The 16042-nt window shown below is 33.1% G+C and overlaps 1 protein-coding gene across 1 annotated transcript; it reads right to left on the reverse strand.

The window, feature by feature from the left end:
• Positions 1 to 278: 278 nt before the first annotated feature.
• LOC145037884 (brefeldin A-inhibited guanine nucleotide-exchange protein 2-like) lies at positions 279 to 12384 on the reverse strand. The gene is made up of 11 exons (XM_078986633.1): positions 10742 to 12384; positions 9241 to 9558; positions 8223 to 8574; positions 7076 to 7498; positions 6701 to 6987; positions 5160 to 5433; positions 4579 to 5078; positions 3256 to 3577; positions 2796 to 3180; positions 1098 to 1777; positions 279 to 979 (listed from the first exon to the last, which is right to left on the reverse strand). The coding sequence occupies exons 1-11, from the start codon at positions 11989 to 11991 to the stop codon at positions 386 to 388; spliced, it is 5385 nt and encodes a 1794-aa protein (XP_078842759.1). The 5' UTR covers positions 11992 to 12384; the 3' UTR covers positions 279 to 385.
• Positions 12385 to 16042: the final 3658 nt, after the last annotated feature.

Raw genomic sequence — 16042 nt, forward strand, 5'->3', positions numbered from 1 at the left:
TATATATATATATATATATATATATATATATATATATATATATATATATATATCACCAAATACCATTTGCATTTCGGTCTTTTTTTAACAAGAAATATTTGCATTTTGGTCTGTTTTTTTAAATAAATATTTGAAAAGAACTCTCGACACACTTGGAAAGAATAAATAAAGCATTTCTATGAATGTTAAGGTATTTACAAAAACAGCAAGAAGATGATAAAATATTATTTCAGATTAAATTAAAAATGTAGAATAATAAGATACAACAAAATTCCTCATCAAAGCTAACCATTCTACCGATCTAATCCCGAAAACCCTTCATAAGCTATGAACTATATTTCAAATTAAATAAAAAATGTAGAATAATAAATAAAAATAACCATTTTCAACATAACCGAAGAAGAATGGGACCCACAGACAAACTAAGCATATCACTAAGCGCCACCTGTACCTCATTCGACCCATGCTCACATTTAATCAAGCTCGAAACCAACGGAAAAAAGCGTTTCAAATTCCTCTCAAACTCAAAATCCCTTAAACTACTGACCGCATGGAGGGTAGTGGCAATAAGGGGCCCACGAGCCGCGAGTTCTCTTTTCTTCCCGGACCCTAAAGGTATCAACCAATGGTTGAAGGGCAAATTCGTAATTTGCACAGGACGTGCTATGTCCACGTAAGATTCGAGGACTTGGTGACAGAGGTCAACAAGGTAGGATTCGACTTGTGGATTTGGGGGTTTATCGGTTGTGAGATTTTGTAGGAATGTGAGGCAGATTTGGTAGGATTCGTTTTCTAGCCGGAGTAATGGCGGATCTTGCATTTGGGTCATGGATCCGAGTTCTTGGAGCTTTGAACGTAAGGCGAGATTTGTGTTTATGTTGTGAGAGTGGTTTGCGATTTTGTGGATTGATTGAAAAAGAATCATGGTGTTTTTTATTGATAGTTGAGATCGATACATGTTTTGGATCTCGCTAATTGCCTGCCAACATTAAAATTTTAAATAATAATAATAATAATAATATAACTGGATACTTTTTTCTACAAAAGTATCCAACCCGAAAAAACATTTAAAAAAATAAAAAACTAAAAAAACTTACCTGTATCAACAAAAGCTGAACGGCTGCCCGACATTTAACATTGGAAATCGCACCAAACAAAAGCACATTGCTATTGCTCCCATTCTCCCCACTTTCCACATTATTATTATTATTATTATTATTATTATTATTATTATTAAACACAAATTCAAAATCAGGAAGTGTGAAATAAGCCGCATCTCTCAAACTGAAAACAACTTCAACCCATTTATCATCATCATCATCAAAGAGCTGACCCGCATTACTCACCAACCTCACAAACGCAGCAATTCCAATCCCCGCAAGACTCTGATGAGGTCGTTTTATAAAATTTAATAATAAATTCATGATTTTCTTTAAAATCGGGCTAATAATATGATAGAAGTTAACAAAGAGATCGACGATTAATTGGAGTGAAAGTGTGCAGGTTTCGTATAGCCATGAACATGGATCTTGATCGAGATCGAGTTCTTGTTGTTCATCGTGACCGATGATTAGTTTTTTGGATGGAGGGTTGTGATCATTAGATGGATCGATTGCGTATCGGATGTAATCAAAAATTGGGAATAATACGGATTCGAATATTCTTTCCCATAAGGGTAAGGAAAAGCGGTGTCCATAGGTTTTTAGGGTTTCGAATAGTGTTTGGAGAGCACTTTGTCTGATTTCAGATCGTGGGTCCAAGCTAAGTTCAGATAGCCCTGAGGAATAAAATTGAAAACAATGTTATAATAGAAAGAAATAAAGCAGGATGTTATAATAAACAAATAAATGAATGTTTGTTGCTATTTCTTGCAATTACCCTATATTCGAAGGGATAAATGCAAGAAATAGCAACGTATTTTTGTTTATTTGTTTATTATAGCATGATTCTTTCTCATTTCTTTCGGTTGTTAAAGTATTGTACATTCAAGTTTGTTTTTTTTTTCTTATCAAAGCATTGTACTTTAAGAAATCCACCAAAATATGGCATTGTAGTTTGTGTTTTTTTTTTTTAATCCAAGTATAGCAGTGGAAATTGCTTTGTCTTTGATGATAAAGGTAACAATTTAGTAGATTTCTCCGAGTATCTACAATGATAGGAAGAAATGAGAATAGGATGTTATAGTAAACAAATAAATGAAAGTATTTTTGCTACTTCTTTCATTCCACCCATATTTTGATGAGCTAGAGGGAGGAAATAGCAACATACTTTCGTTTATTTGTTTAACATAACGCCATACTTTCTTTTTTCTATTACAATATTATACTTTCTTTCTATTTGTGTTGTACTTTAAAAAGTCTACCAAATTATTATATTGTGCTTTGAAACTTCTTTTATCAAGGCAGTTTACTTTGAAAAAATCTACGCAATTATAGCAGAGAAAATTACTTTGTATTAGAATGACATGGCTGTAGTTAAGTAGAATTCCAAAGTAAAATGCTCTAATAGGATATACTAAAGAAACAAAAAAAAAAAAAAAAAAAAAAAAAAAAAAAAGCACATTCCTATTTCTTGCATTTCACCCATATATTTTGAACCATGATGCTTGGTTTTCCATTACAAACTAACCTTGTTTCTTCAAAAAGCACCAAATGAGCATTGAGTTTTCGAAAATGAGTAATTTTGAACAAATTGTAAAAACCATAAATCAAACTTTTTTCTTTTTTATAACTTCCACAAAAACAATAAGCAAACTGGTTTTCATCATCAAGAAGTAAAATATTATTTACTCTTACCAGACAATAATGGAAACCAGAAGTAAAGAAGATCTTCTTTATCCAACAAGTCCCCATTTTCAAATTTCCTTCCTTGATGTGGGGATCTCACACGACTTGGTGATTGCAAAACTTCAGAACCTTCTTTCTCTTTATTTCTTGAAAATCCAATTTCTCCTTCAGCCAGTTTTGAAGCACATAAACGAAGGAATCCAATAGCACTGAGACTAATATCAGTGTTGGATTTACTCTTTGTGAATGCAATCAAACAATTTACACAATCTGTAAAAGCAGTTGTTTCTGTCTCAGTTATATACGGGAAATAGTCTCGAACTATCTTCTCAGTTACTTCAAATGCAAGAAGTACAATGTTTTTATGTTTATCATATGCTGCTGTTGTGAACACCTGGCAAATGTTGCAACAATTAGAATTGTAATAAAAAGAAATAAACATGTAGAGAGATTAGGTAAGAGAGTATACCATAAACATGCTTTTCCATCCTGATTTGACATGATTGACGCGGGATAAAACCATTTGAGAGACACATCTGATTATTAATTCTCTGATCTCAACAGCACTACTTTTACCCATAGCAATCACAAAAGGTTTCATGAACTCGTTTTGAAAATTATAATTAGCCAATTCTTCCCTCTCCAAAAACTTCATTGACAGCTGGCGTAAAGAATCCATTGCAAATATTGCAATTGAGAGGTTTTCAGAACAGCCTATTGTCACAAAATATTCAGAAAGTACATTCCAGATAGTTGTCCAAACAAGCCGGATTCGCTCCATGTTATAGTGCCTGAAAAATAAAGAAATATATATATATATATATATATATATATATATATATATATATATATATATATTATCATAAGTAATGAACTTTATTTACATAAATACAAAATCAAACATAATATAAGGTCAATAAAACCCAAATACAGTGATGATAAAAGAAAATTTCGATTAGTTTTAGAAAAATACTGTATAATTATCATTTTTCTTTAATATTTGTACCATAAAAAATCTACATAAATAAAAAAGAGTTGTATATTACGATTTTTTCATTTCCATTGAAAGATGGAAATAGAAAAAGCCACCGCAGTGGCTAAAAAAAGAAAATTAAGCTCACTATTCTATTCCATCTAGCAAAACAAAATCTTTTTTTTCATTCCAATGGAGTACACAATTCCAATTCCATTATACCAAAAATACAAAATTTGAGCATTATATAAGCTCACTAAAACTCAAATAAGTAAAAAAAAAATTTGGTTACTGTTAAAATATAAGTCCTAACGTTTTTTTAAACATTATATAAGTCCTAATGTTTTTTTTTTTTTTGAAAAGAAAAGTCCAGATAATTTAATTTGTCAGTTCATGTTAAAATTAAAATAAAGACTTTTTCGTTAATATCGGCAAAATATTAAATAATCGGGACTCTTCTATTAAAAAAAACGTTAGGACTGAATCAAAAGATTTTCCCAAAATAATGAGATTTTTCTGCATAAAACCCTTACTTTTAGATAACAATATATAACTTTATTAAAATCACGAAACTTTTTTTTTAAACTGAAATTAAAATTTACATAAATGAAAACTCCATGACCGGAATGAGAAGAAGAATAAAAAAAAACACAGCTTCGCTAAAGACAGAAAATTAACAAATTGGAAGGAATCACAATTCTTTACGAATGGTCAATTCCATTCCATCAGCAATGGAACGAACCATTCCATTCCTTCATACAAACACAACCTAAAATAAAATTACTTCAAGAAAAGAATAGGAAGTAAGAAGAAGCATACGCGATTTCAACTATCTTTGTTAGGCTGAAAACCCGTGGAGCAGAAGTAGACTGTAGCTCCCCCATAGACACCTTACAAAGCGCTTTGACAAAGTCAACAATCGCCTCACTATTAAGTTTCTGACTATTTGTAAACACACGACTCATTTCACCAACTTGTTCCAACATATTCAAATTAGATACCAAATTATAAGCTTGTTCTGATGTAATTCCACTAGAAGTATCACCACCAATGTTTGAACTATCATATGCACCTCTTCTAATTGCTGCAGCTGCTGCCTGATGATGGATTCTTCCAGCCCCTCTTTTCTTAAGAACCGGAAGGACGTTTGACTTTTTTTGTTTTGACTTTGTTCCTGATTCGTGTGAAAAGAAAGCGGAATCTAGTGGGGCCCCTTCTCTTAATAGATGTAAGTGTTCAAAACGTGAGATGCATGTTAGAATGTGTTCCCATGCTTCTTGTAGATAATCACCATCTTCATCTGCAATTGTAACTATCACCTGTAGCCATTAATGAAAGAAAGTGAATTGGTATTTCAGGTTTTAAAAAGAAATAAAAAGGGGAATGGTTGATTAAAGAACCTTGATGGCATCGATGTTTTTCTGTTTTATATCGGCTGGTGAATGAAGGCAAGTGAACTTTGCTAGTGAAGTGACAAAAGCATCTCTATGAGTCTTCATGGACATGGCTGCTGTTAAATGAATTGCATGACGAAATCCTTCCAAACATTGAGTGATAACAATGACTTCATCGCTTTTATCAAGAGGAACACTAAAAGCAACAAGCATAGGAGCCCAACACACCTCTAGCATCAATCTTAGTATAAAAACATCTGTAGCAGCGTAATAAACTGACCTACAAATTCATAACACAAGTTAATGAATAAGCAGCAACATGCATCCTACTTTCACTTTTTCCTCCTTATTAAGGCATCATCCTACCTCCAATTTTTCTTATTTCGACTTTGTGTTTTGAAAAATCTATTCCGATATTTGGATGACATTGATATATATTGGGTAGATTTGACAAACTACAATGTTGTAAAGAAAAAGAAACGAAAGTAGGATGAAATAATAAAAAGAATGCATGGATGTACAATGCATTCAACCTTAAACAAAATATACTTCCATTTATTTGTTTAGTAGTTGTGAGACCTGTGTACTACACGAATTTATCAATATATATATATATATATATATATATATATATATATATATATATATATATATATATATATATATATATATATATATATATATGAAGGTCTAAACATTTAGAATGTTTGAATTTAAAAGGAAAATAAGAAAAATATTGAATTATTGAAATTGAATTGTTCATTTTTTAAAAAATAAATAAATAAATAAACAAAAGAAATAATTTGGCTTCCATTTAGAAATTTAAAATTAGAAGGAAAGTTGTATTAATAAAATTGATATCAATTTATTATCACATTTATTACAATTATTACTTTTAAATATACACAAAATTTAATAAAATGGAAAAAACCATAAAATGACATGGAAAATTTTTAATTTAAAATAACCAAAAAATGACATGTGGCGAAATGAATTAGAGTGTAACATGTGACAGAATGATTTTTATCTATTTGAGTCGAATATAGCATCCAACTTTCATTTCATTCTATTATAGCATTGTATTTACAACTTTTTTTTTCCTTATTAATGCATTGTAATTTGAAAAATAAACTACCCAAATTGCACTTTCAAATTTTTGTTATTCAGACATGTTGTATTTTGAAAAATCTACCCATAGTGAAATTTTCTTGGTATTTGAAAGAGCTTGCTATAATTGGGTAAATTTTTCAAAATATAATATTGTAATTGGAAAAGAAAACAAAAAGTAGGATGCTATAATACAAATAAATAAATAAATAAATAACATGAAACTTTATTGCTATTTCTTGCATTTAACCCTAAACGATATATATCAAGCACCTATGCTGTACAATGATGTACATGAAAAAAAAACATACTAGCAACAGAATAAGCATTAATGTAGATAAAAGATAGATGTAAAATACATGAGAGATAGCAAGTCGATTTTTATAGCCACTTATAAAAAAAATATTTAAAAAAAAAAAGAGAGAGATGAGTGATCTTACTCAGATTTCCGTGCTTTTTCTTGAAATTGTTCTTGCATGTGTCGCATAAGATCTTCACTGGTATGATTTTCTTCAGCTGTCTTGCGCACCACAATATTCAATATACTGTCAAGACCCAAAATCTTGTTTGAACTAACAGAAAGCCTTTGTTGAAGGGCTAAATCATCTTCTTTCATTTTAATCTCATTTCTTGATATTCGTTCAAACAATGACCTCAGAAACTCCTCTGGTAAATCATTTCCATCATCTATCCCCCGATTGTTTCTTATAAAATCATCAGCTGACATCTACAAAACTTAGCAAATCGTCACTTTACTGTTTTTAACCCTTTTTTTATTTATGATTTATGAAGAATGAGATGAAAATAAAATATACCTTATTCTTGACTATGGGATTGTGAGCATCAGTATTCAGCATTATAACAGAGTAAGCAAGAACATAGGCTGTATCAGCACTAATGAATGCCTTTGGATTGCATATACAATAACGTTCTGCAAACTTTTCCATAATCCTATCAATCTTTTGTGCTTCACCAGGCAACCTAAAGCCCATTAAAAGGGTTCTAATTGCCTCATCAAACTCCATTTCTTCAAAGTCAAAGGAGTCAACATACGCATGCATTACTCTCAATGATAAATCATCCCTTTCCCCCAAATAATCACCAACCAAAGTTTTACTCAAACCAGAAGCGTTTTTTAAGAAATCTGCTATTTCTTCTGGTGAACTTCCCACTTTATTCACATTGATCAAGAATTCAATTCCCTTTTTGGGTTTCCTATTAAAAAGTGATATACCTTCCTGCCATTAATCTTACATTAGATTTATGGTAATATATAACAACAAGGAGTCCTAAATCCCATAGGAGCAGGATAAGATGTAGCAATAAAGCTGAAAATAAAACGCAGATACAAGCAATAAAGTTGAAAGTAAAAAAAACAAATACCAGCAATAAAGCTGAAAGTAAAAAAGCAAATAAAAGCAATAAAACTGAAAATAAAAAAGCAGTTACAAGCAACAAAGTTGAAAGTAAAAAAGCAGATACAAGCAATAAAGTTGAAAGTAAAAAAGCATATACAAGCAATAAAGCTGAAAATAAAAAAGCAGATACAAGTGATAAAGCTGAAAGTAAAAATGCAGAAACAAGCAATAAAGCTGAAAGTAAAAAAAAAAATAAAAAAATAAAAAAACAAACGATAAAGCTGAAAGTAAAAAAAACGGATACAAGCAATAAAGTTGAAAGTAAAAAAAAAAACACATACAAGCAATAAAGTTGAATGTAAAAAAGCAGATACAAGCAATAAAGTTGAAAGTAAAAAAGCAGATACAAGCAATAAAGTTGAATGTAAAAAAGCAGATACAAGCAATAAAGCTGAAAGTAAAAAGCAGATACAAACAATAAAGCAGAAAGTAAAGAGGAGCAAGGGTAAGAAGTTAAATATTGAATGAATACTAGCAATAAATAAGTAAGCTTCAAAAATGCAATGCAAAATATATAAATATGGAGTTGCTTCAAAACATGTACCTGAAATTCAAGCTTGTAAGCACGACGTTGCTCGATTGTTAAAGCATCTGAAACTTCATTGGAAGCATCTGAATGAGGATCTGATCCATCAAGAGGCTCGTGTTCAATTGCAACCCCATTTTCCATTATTGAATTTCTCATTTCACGAGTGTAGTCAGGCACATCAGATATTTTTACAGAATGAGGATCAGGAATTCGTAACTGTTTGTTCATCCAATCACCCATTGACTTTAAAATACCCACTAAACACTTCATAGCTTGAAGCTTCATGGTTGCTTCTTGAGGTGGTAAAAGTGAAGTGCTAACTCCAGGTGTCGCACCTTGAGCGGTTTTCAGAAGCCCATTCACCATTCTGTAAAATAATTATAGAAAAAAAAAAAAAAAAAACAGAATGCCCACAACAAGGTTATATAAGTAGCTCAGAAATTTTAATGTTTAACAATCCATTGTATCAAAAAAATCTGATTAAGATTTTAAAGCTACAACCCATTACACCATTTCTTTTGCATCAAAATGGTGTAACTTTTGGTACATATAGTGGTTACACCATTTTTAACAACAAAAGAATGTTTTAGGTATATTCCTTTTTCATAATTTATATAGATTTTTATAAGCAACCCTTGTAGTTATTAGCTTTTTACAAATTTGACGCGCATCTTTTTTTATTAAAATTATATCATTAGACAATTATAACCAAAATAATATATTGATATATAATTAATGTATTATTTTAGTTTATGATAAAATAAGTTTGAAATATAAAAAGGAAAATTTAATATATATAAAAAAATCTTAACGAGACATTATACTTTAAAGAATCTACCAAATTATATCTGCAAAAATGGCTTTTTATTTGCATGCCATTGCTATAAATAGGAAGATTTTTCAACTGCAATGCTTTCTAATAAGAAGAAATGTAATAAACGGTGTTGGGTTGGAGCACATTTACACCAAATATGGCTTTGAAAATGGGATTTGGTATTGTGTTGGAGATGCTAAAAAATTTCAAGATTTATACCTTTCAAATATGTTAGATGAATTAACATCGCAATCATAGTTGATGAAAACATCTACCAAGATCTGTGAATCAACACAGAGCCTTTCAAGAAACCGCAATACAATCATTTTCTGCTTAAAATTAGGCTGAGCAACATTCTCTAGAACTCTGAGAACAATCATAGGGAAAAAGACTCCAATTTCTGCCTTCAATCCAGGTCTAAATCTTGACACGAGGCTAATGAAAATCGAGCAAGAGAGCTGAAATATAATCATAAGGGTTGATGCGCTGTTCTTCAGTAGTGATAGGCATAAATACTGTCTAATGGCGCCCAAAAATCTGTTCCAATAAAAAAAGACAAGTCAAGCCACAAATATTAACAAAGTTTTAAAGGGGTTTTTCAGATTTCCAGCATAAAAATATCGGATGCCTCGAGTTATTATAATGTATAAAAACACACTAAATTTTGCAACAAAAAGATCGAAAGACTGGATAACAAGTAATATGAGAACTCGAAAGTGGAGAACTTACATTTGGAATGTAAATACATAAGATTGAACTACACCTTTAATAAAAAAGAAGTCTAACTAGTAAAAAAAGTAGCCAATAGCCAAGTATGAAGAACAAACAGAAACTAGCATGACTATAAGTCTTTTTGTCCCCTTTCTTTGTTTTGGAAGTGATTAAATGTCTTTTGTTTTTTTCCATGTTTGCGGAAGAAGACGTGCCCTTGAAAAACGTCTACCCGCCAGAAGGAAGAAGTGCTCAAAAAGTAGTTTTGTAGAAAAACAAACAAGGCCTTAGTCTTGACAACAGTCTCTTTATTTAGATATTATACACCATAAACCAAAAATGTTTTCTTTTTAATTTGACGAATTAACCAATTATGTGAAATATACCAAGTTACAGTGAAAAATGTTTTTAAATAACAAATATTTAAAAGAAAGTCGCTAAACTACATCCAAATCTATTATATTTTGAAAACAAAAAATATGTACAATATAATTAAAAAAATAATTTTTTCGGATATCAAATATCCAAAAATTTAGAAAAATACTATTTGTATCCGAATCCGAAAATTCAGATTATTTATTTCGGATGCCATGTTCCATCTACTGCTTGAAATACAAAGAATAAGGCTTTGCTATCTCTCTTTTTATTTTCTTTATCTTGGAGAAATTGTTGGGGAGTATTTTCTTAGTATCCACTTTCTACCAAGGCCCAAACAACTTGTGACCCATATAAGGCCCACATCTGTATGTGACCCATTTTGAAGCCATGCAAACATGGCTCTGATACCATGATACCAAGATGTTGGAGAATCTCTTGTACGTTGGAGTTTTTTACACATAAAATCATAAAGCGGATCTAAAGCCTATGCTAATCCATACACTAACATGTATTCTTCTAAAAATTGGTACAATAAAACATAAACCCTAAATTCCTAACCACATATCATGAAAATCAAAAACCATCCCAGTTTTAACGTCATCTAAAATGACAATAAACATGGGTGACATACCTTTCACTAGTTCTGAAAACAGCACCTGCATTCTCCAACAAGATCTTTAGCAACTCCAAGGCAACAATCTTCCCTCGCATCAACTGTGGGTCTGCTAAAGCCTCTTTTGGAGGCGTCTTCATAGATAGCTTACAAAGAGCTCTAAAGACCAAAAAAGCATCCCTTCTCAGTTTATTCCCAATTTGAACCTCTATGTCATCATCTCTGTCTCCTTCCACCTCTACTAATTCTCCTTTCCTTCCCTCCAATGCTGACTTATACATGCTAATCTCCCAATACTTCGCATCCAACATATCTTTATCTGTAGAATCCAACATATCAGCTGGATTTGTTGACTCCATTGTTGATGTCTTTGTTTCAAACGCCCCATCATGCACTACAGTTACATTCGTGTTTGATGTTACAGGAGACCCGGGATTTATAACCCCATCCACTCCCTGCATAACCTTACTGATAAACCCTTGAACAACCATTGTCATTGTTCCATCACTATCTTCTGTCTTCTCTACTGGCTCCATGAGCTCCGCCACTACAATCGGCTGAACAAGCTCCGTTGAAGAATCTGCCTCCATTCTCCTAAACACAATCACAAGCATCTGAATCAAGGATGCCTTAGCCGTAGTCTGATTAACAACATTCTTACTTTGTAAATAGATATCATAACTCGTCCTCACGATCTGTAACAAACTATCACCGTGTATCCTCAGCGACACTGATGTCACTGCAGATAAAATTGTCTTCAAAACCAACAACTCTACACCTTCGTCGCCTAATTCATGACACTTGCAAACGGAATTGATCAGTTTTGCTAAAAGCTTCGCATCCGGTCCACCGGTGGTATCCGATTCGCCGCGTAAACAACCATGCGCGATTAATTTCTGTATACAATCCAACGCTGGCTCTACGATCTTGAGAGTTTCCGAAGAACAGGCATTAATGATCGGGGACAATATGAATTCCGATTCAGGTAGGGTTAATTCATTCGTTCCGGAATCATGTAGAACGCCTGGAGACGATAATTGTAACGACAAGTCGACGCCTGATTGAGGCTCATCCGGGGTGAGAGGGGTGGAAGGGGAGATAGGGGAAGGAGGAGGAGGGTTATCCGGAGAGGTAATGCGTCCGAGAACGGATTTACACCGACGAACAAGCTTGGAGTGTTTGCGCCATGAACCGTTCTTGATGATTTTTTCTAGCGCAGGGACTAAAATGTTGTTGATGAGACGGGAATCGGCTTCCGAAGAAGCCATCCCCCCGGGTTTCTCCTGTTAGATCTGGCGGTGATATGGTTGATAATGGTGGTTCAGTTGAAGTGGATCGATGGTGGATTATGGTGGTTCCGGTAGGAGCGTGGCGGTGTCAGGTGGAGAGGAGGTGAGTTTATCGCGTACGGGCACTTGTACTTTTGTGATTTTGTTAAGGTGATGTCCGGAAAATATTGTTTGAATTGTGTGAAAAGACGAATGTAACCTTACATCTTGTTTCGGGCGCGTTTTGAGTCTATTCCCAGATCGCCGGCGGGTTTGGGCCGGTGCCGTGGTTCGCTCAAGATTGGGTTCATCTAAAATAGGGTTACCCTCATCCCGTTCATATCTTTCTCACTCAATTTGTACTCTATGTTGCCCAATTTATATCAAAGTGTTTTGTTCGTAGGGTTGAAAGAGATAATTTTCATATGTTTTGAGTTCGAATGAATGAAAATGAAAGAAAAGAAAGAAAAAATTGTGATGCCCTATATGACAAGTAGTGGGAGGTTCCCCCAAACATTCGTTGAAAATTATGGACATTCATTAAAATATTTTTAATCTTTTCCATTTGTATAAAGCATTCTAGTAATGTTTTTCGTATAGAGAATGTCATCAAAAAAGATATTAGGATATGTTTGGTGTGAATAAACTAATTTTTTTAGCTTATTTTAGCTTAGTGTTTGGTAAGACTACAAAATAGTTTATCCTAACTTACAATTTACTTTTTTGATAAACTACTTGAAATAACTTATTGATAAACTAACGTATAAATTAAAATTTAGTAATTCGATTAGCCCACCAAACATAATCTTACTTTTCTAAAGTGAGTATATTGTTCTTAATTTGTAATGTCGTATGAATTTGTTATCATTGTTGTTGTTAAGATTAGTCTTCATTCACACTTCATTTAATCTTTTCCTTATGATGCTCTCCCTTTTGGTTGTGGACTTGTGGTCTTTGATGATAACAAATATTTTACTTGATTCCTTATTTCTTATTATACAACATCATATAGGAAACTCACAATAAGGATTGTAGGTTGATAACATGGTTGCATACCAAGCCTAAAACAAAAGGAAATAAAATCATAAATATGTATATTGACATCCCCCTTCCCTTACAGTTTAAACATGATGATAGGTTTGAACATTCAAACAAGACCAGAAACCAAAAAATAATGTAGATTTATGGCATATGTCTTATGGTTTATAGCTTAGGGCTTATGGCTTAGGGCTTGTGATATATGTCATATGGCTTATGGTGCATGGCTTAGGGCTTGTGATATATGTCATATGGCTTATGGTGCATGGCTTAGGGATTAAAGTGTAACGTCCTAATTTTCAAACCAAATTTTTCATTTTTAATTTAGAATTAATTATTCCAATTTCATTCTTAAAGATAGATAAATAACCATTTGTTAGTTTGGCAATCATAAGCAAAATCAGAGTCATAAAGATAGTAAAATCAAATGTACAAACTCTCTATAATATATCAGCAGATACAATGCAATCAAGTCGCGCCTTTCTCCTTGCTGCGAGAACAACCTGAAACATTTTAAACTAGTAAGCACAAATATTAGTAAGTTCCCCAAAATAGCACATACATATGTGAATGTTATGATCCCACCATAACCTTATAATCACTTCCATTGCTACAGTCCCACTATGGTCTTTACTGCTATGATCGTATCATAGTCTTTCATGCAAATGGCTCATATAGTCTTACATATAAATGTGATGGCCCCTAATAGTCTTTCATGCAATTGTCATGGCCCCCATAATCTTTTATACAACTATTATGGCCCCCCACAGTCTTTAATATAGATGGTTACAAATACAATCTAGCATATATGACACTAATGTCCTATAATCTCATAATTTCCAAGGAATAACAAGTAACACGAACCACCTACAATCCAAAAGAGGTCTACCCTCAGACTATAGCTCATACGAAACAACTTTGACCCAAAAGTCAACTGCCAACGGTCAATGGTCAAAGACAATGCGTCGTGACCTTTTCCATGGTCGTGTCATGAACACTAACAGATAAGATAGTCACGGTCATTATGAATCGCGTCGCAACACCCATAATGATCGTGTTGCGATTCCTAGCCATTCAACCAACTTTTAAAAAACTCTTCATCCTTTAATTCTAGAATCCAAATTATTATATCCGGTCATACTTAAGGACTTAATGGGTAAAGTTTCCAACTTTATCTATTTCTTTAACTCATACAAACCCAAACTCAAACCATAACTCTAAAATGTTACCAAAAATGTTATGTTCCAAAAATTCTAATAAAACTTTTCATTTTCAAACCATCAAAACCATACAAACATTTGTTGTAAACCAATCATAGTAAAAAGGTATCTCTCAAAGATCAGAGTAAAATAATAATCGACGCAGAAAAATCCATCATGGGTGTTATGCAATCAAGTCGGACCCTTCCCTTTGGAAATGGAACTACCTGAAAATATTTAAACCACAAAACCGTAAGCACAAAACCGTAAGCACAAAACTTAGTCAGTTCCCCAAAATACCACATACCATACACAACATCGGGCCTCACCTACATAATGGGTCCCTCGCATCATACAAACGAGAACTCCCGCCCCCCTCCCAACATACAAACAGTCCCCGCCCAACATACAAATGGGCCTAACCCAGCATACAAACGTGCCTTGTCCAGCACACAATGTAAGAGTCACAAAGACAACTAGGATCATACACAGTATAATTAGAAGACTTACCTTTCTCACGAAGTTAGACAAACCATAGCTTAGTGTCACAAATCAGGTGCTACAACTTACCTATATATCGAATCAAACAAGTTCCTACCTAAGTCATATTCTAGAATAAACAATTTGACAAAAAAATCAACACATGTCAATAAGTCAACAGTCAGGATCAAAGTCAATAGTCAGCATCACCATTAGTTCACCCTCACTTCGTGACTAACCGATGCTCACGTCATGGGAAAACAAACTCAACTTGATAACAAACTCGATCATGATCCAACTCAATCTCGTTCAAATTTATTTTCATGTCACGATAGCCTTGCCACCACATTGGGACAGTTTCTGTAACACCCTTTTCGGACCCTTTTGAAATTTAGGGCCTTAAATGGAAGTTCGATCATGAAAAGGGTTTTGGGCTTTGAGGACAGGAAGTTTGGGCCTTATTGAAGGATAATAATGTTGGTTGTGATGCCCAAACCCTTTAATTTGAGTGTTGGACCGGAGGGTGGAAAGGGAAAAGTTATATATTGGGCTTCTTGCAAGGGTTAAGGTGTTATATCAATGTGTGGTAAGTAAAAATCAACTAGATAGAATTGTGGGGATTTTCAATGCCTTTTTGTGCATATAAATAATGCCAAAAATGGAATTTAGATGAAGAAATTATGTTCATTGGAATTTAAAATGGAAATGAGATTTGATTTCTACGTTGGGTGTAAATGGCATGTATGTTGGGTGTACATCATTAATGTAACACCCTGTTTCAAATAATTTCCCATTGCGGTGTGGTCATCAAGGAGTGGGTATTAGCATACTTCGAACCCTTGATGTCACACCCCCGAACCAGACGGCGGAAACGTCCGGGGGCTGTCGTGACTCAATTGAATACCATCACAATGAATATACATGAAACATAACATCATACATCACCAAGCATTGGAATAATACAACTGGTAGCGTTTACATTTAGTACATTGTTCCCTAACATTACAAGCCCAAAAAGTAGATTTTTCGGTGCTAATTAAACAAGCAGCAAAACGTCACTGAGTACACTTATCCCTTCGTTTTATCTGTTACCTGAGAATACAAGTATTTTGAAAAACGTCAACATATGAAATGTTGGTGAGTTCATAAGTAATGTTTGAAATCCAATGTTTGTATTGTTTCGAAAACCACCAGAAAATCCGATATTTTCTGAAAATAGTATAGCGTAAAAAAAAAGTGTGAAGATCCGTGAGTATGCTTGTTTGTTTTCTATAGATGTAAGCGTACGAGTTGTAAAATTCGTCATGTAATTCGTAAGTGTAATAGTTGAAAAC

Source organism: Lactuca saligna, chromosome 3 (genome assembly GCF_052625555.1).
Source record: "Lactuca saligna cultivar CGN05327 chromosome 3, ASM5262555v1, whole genome shotgun sequence".
Classification (NCBI taxonomy): domain Eukaryota; kingdom Viridiplantae; phylum Streptophyta; class Magnoliopsida; order Asterales; family Asteraceae; genus Lactuca; species Lactuca saligna.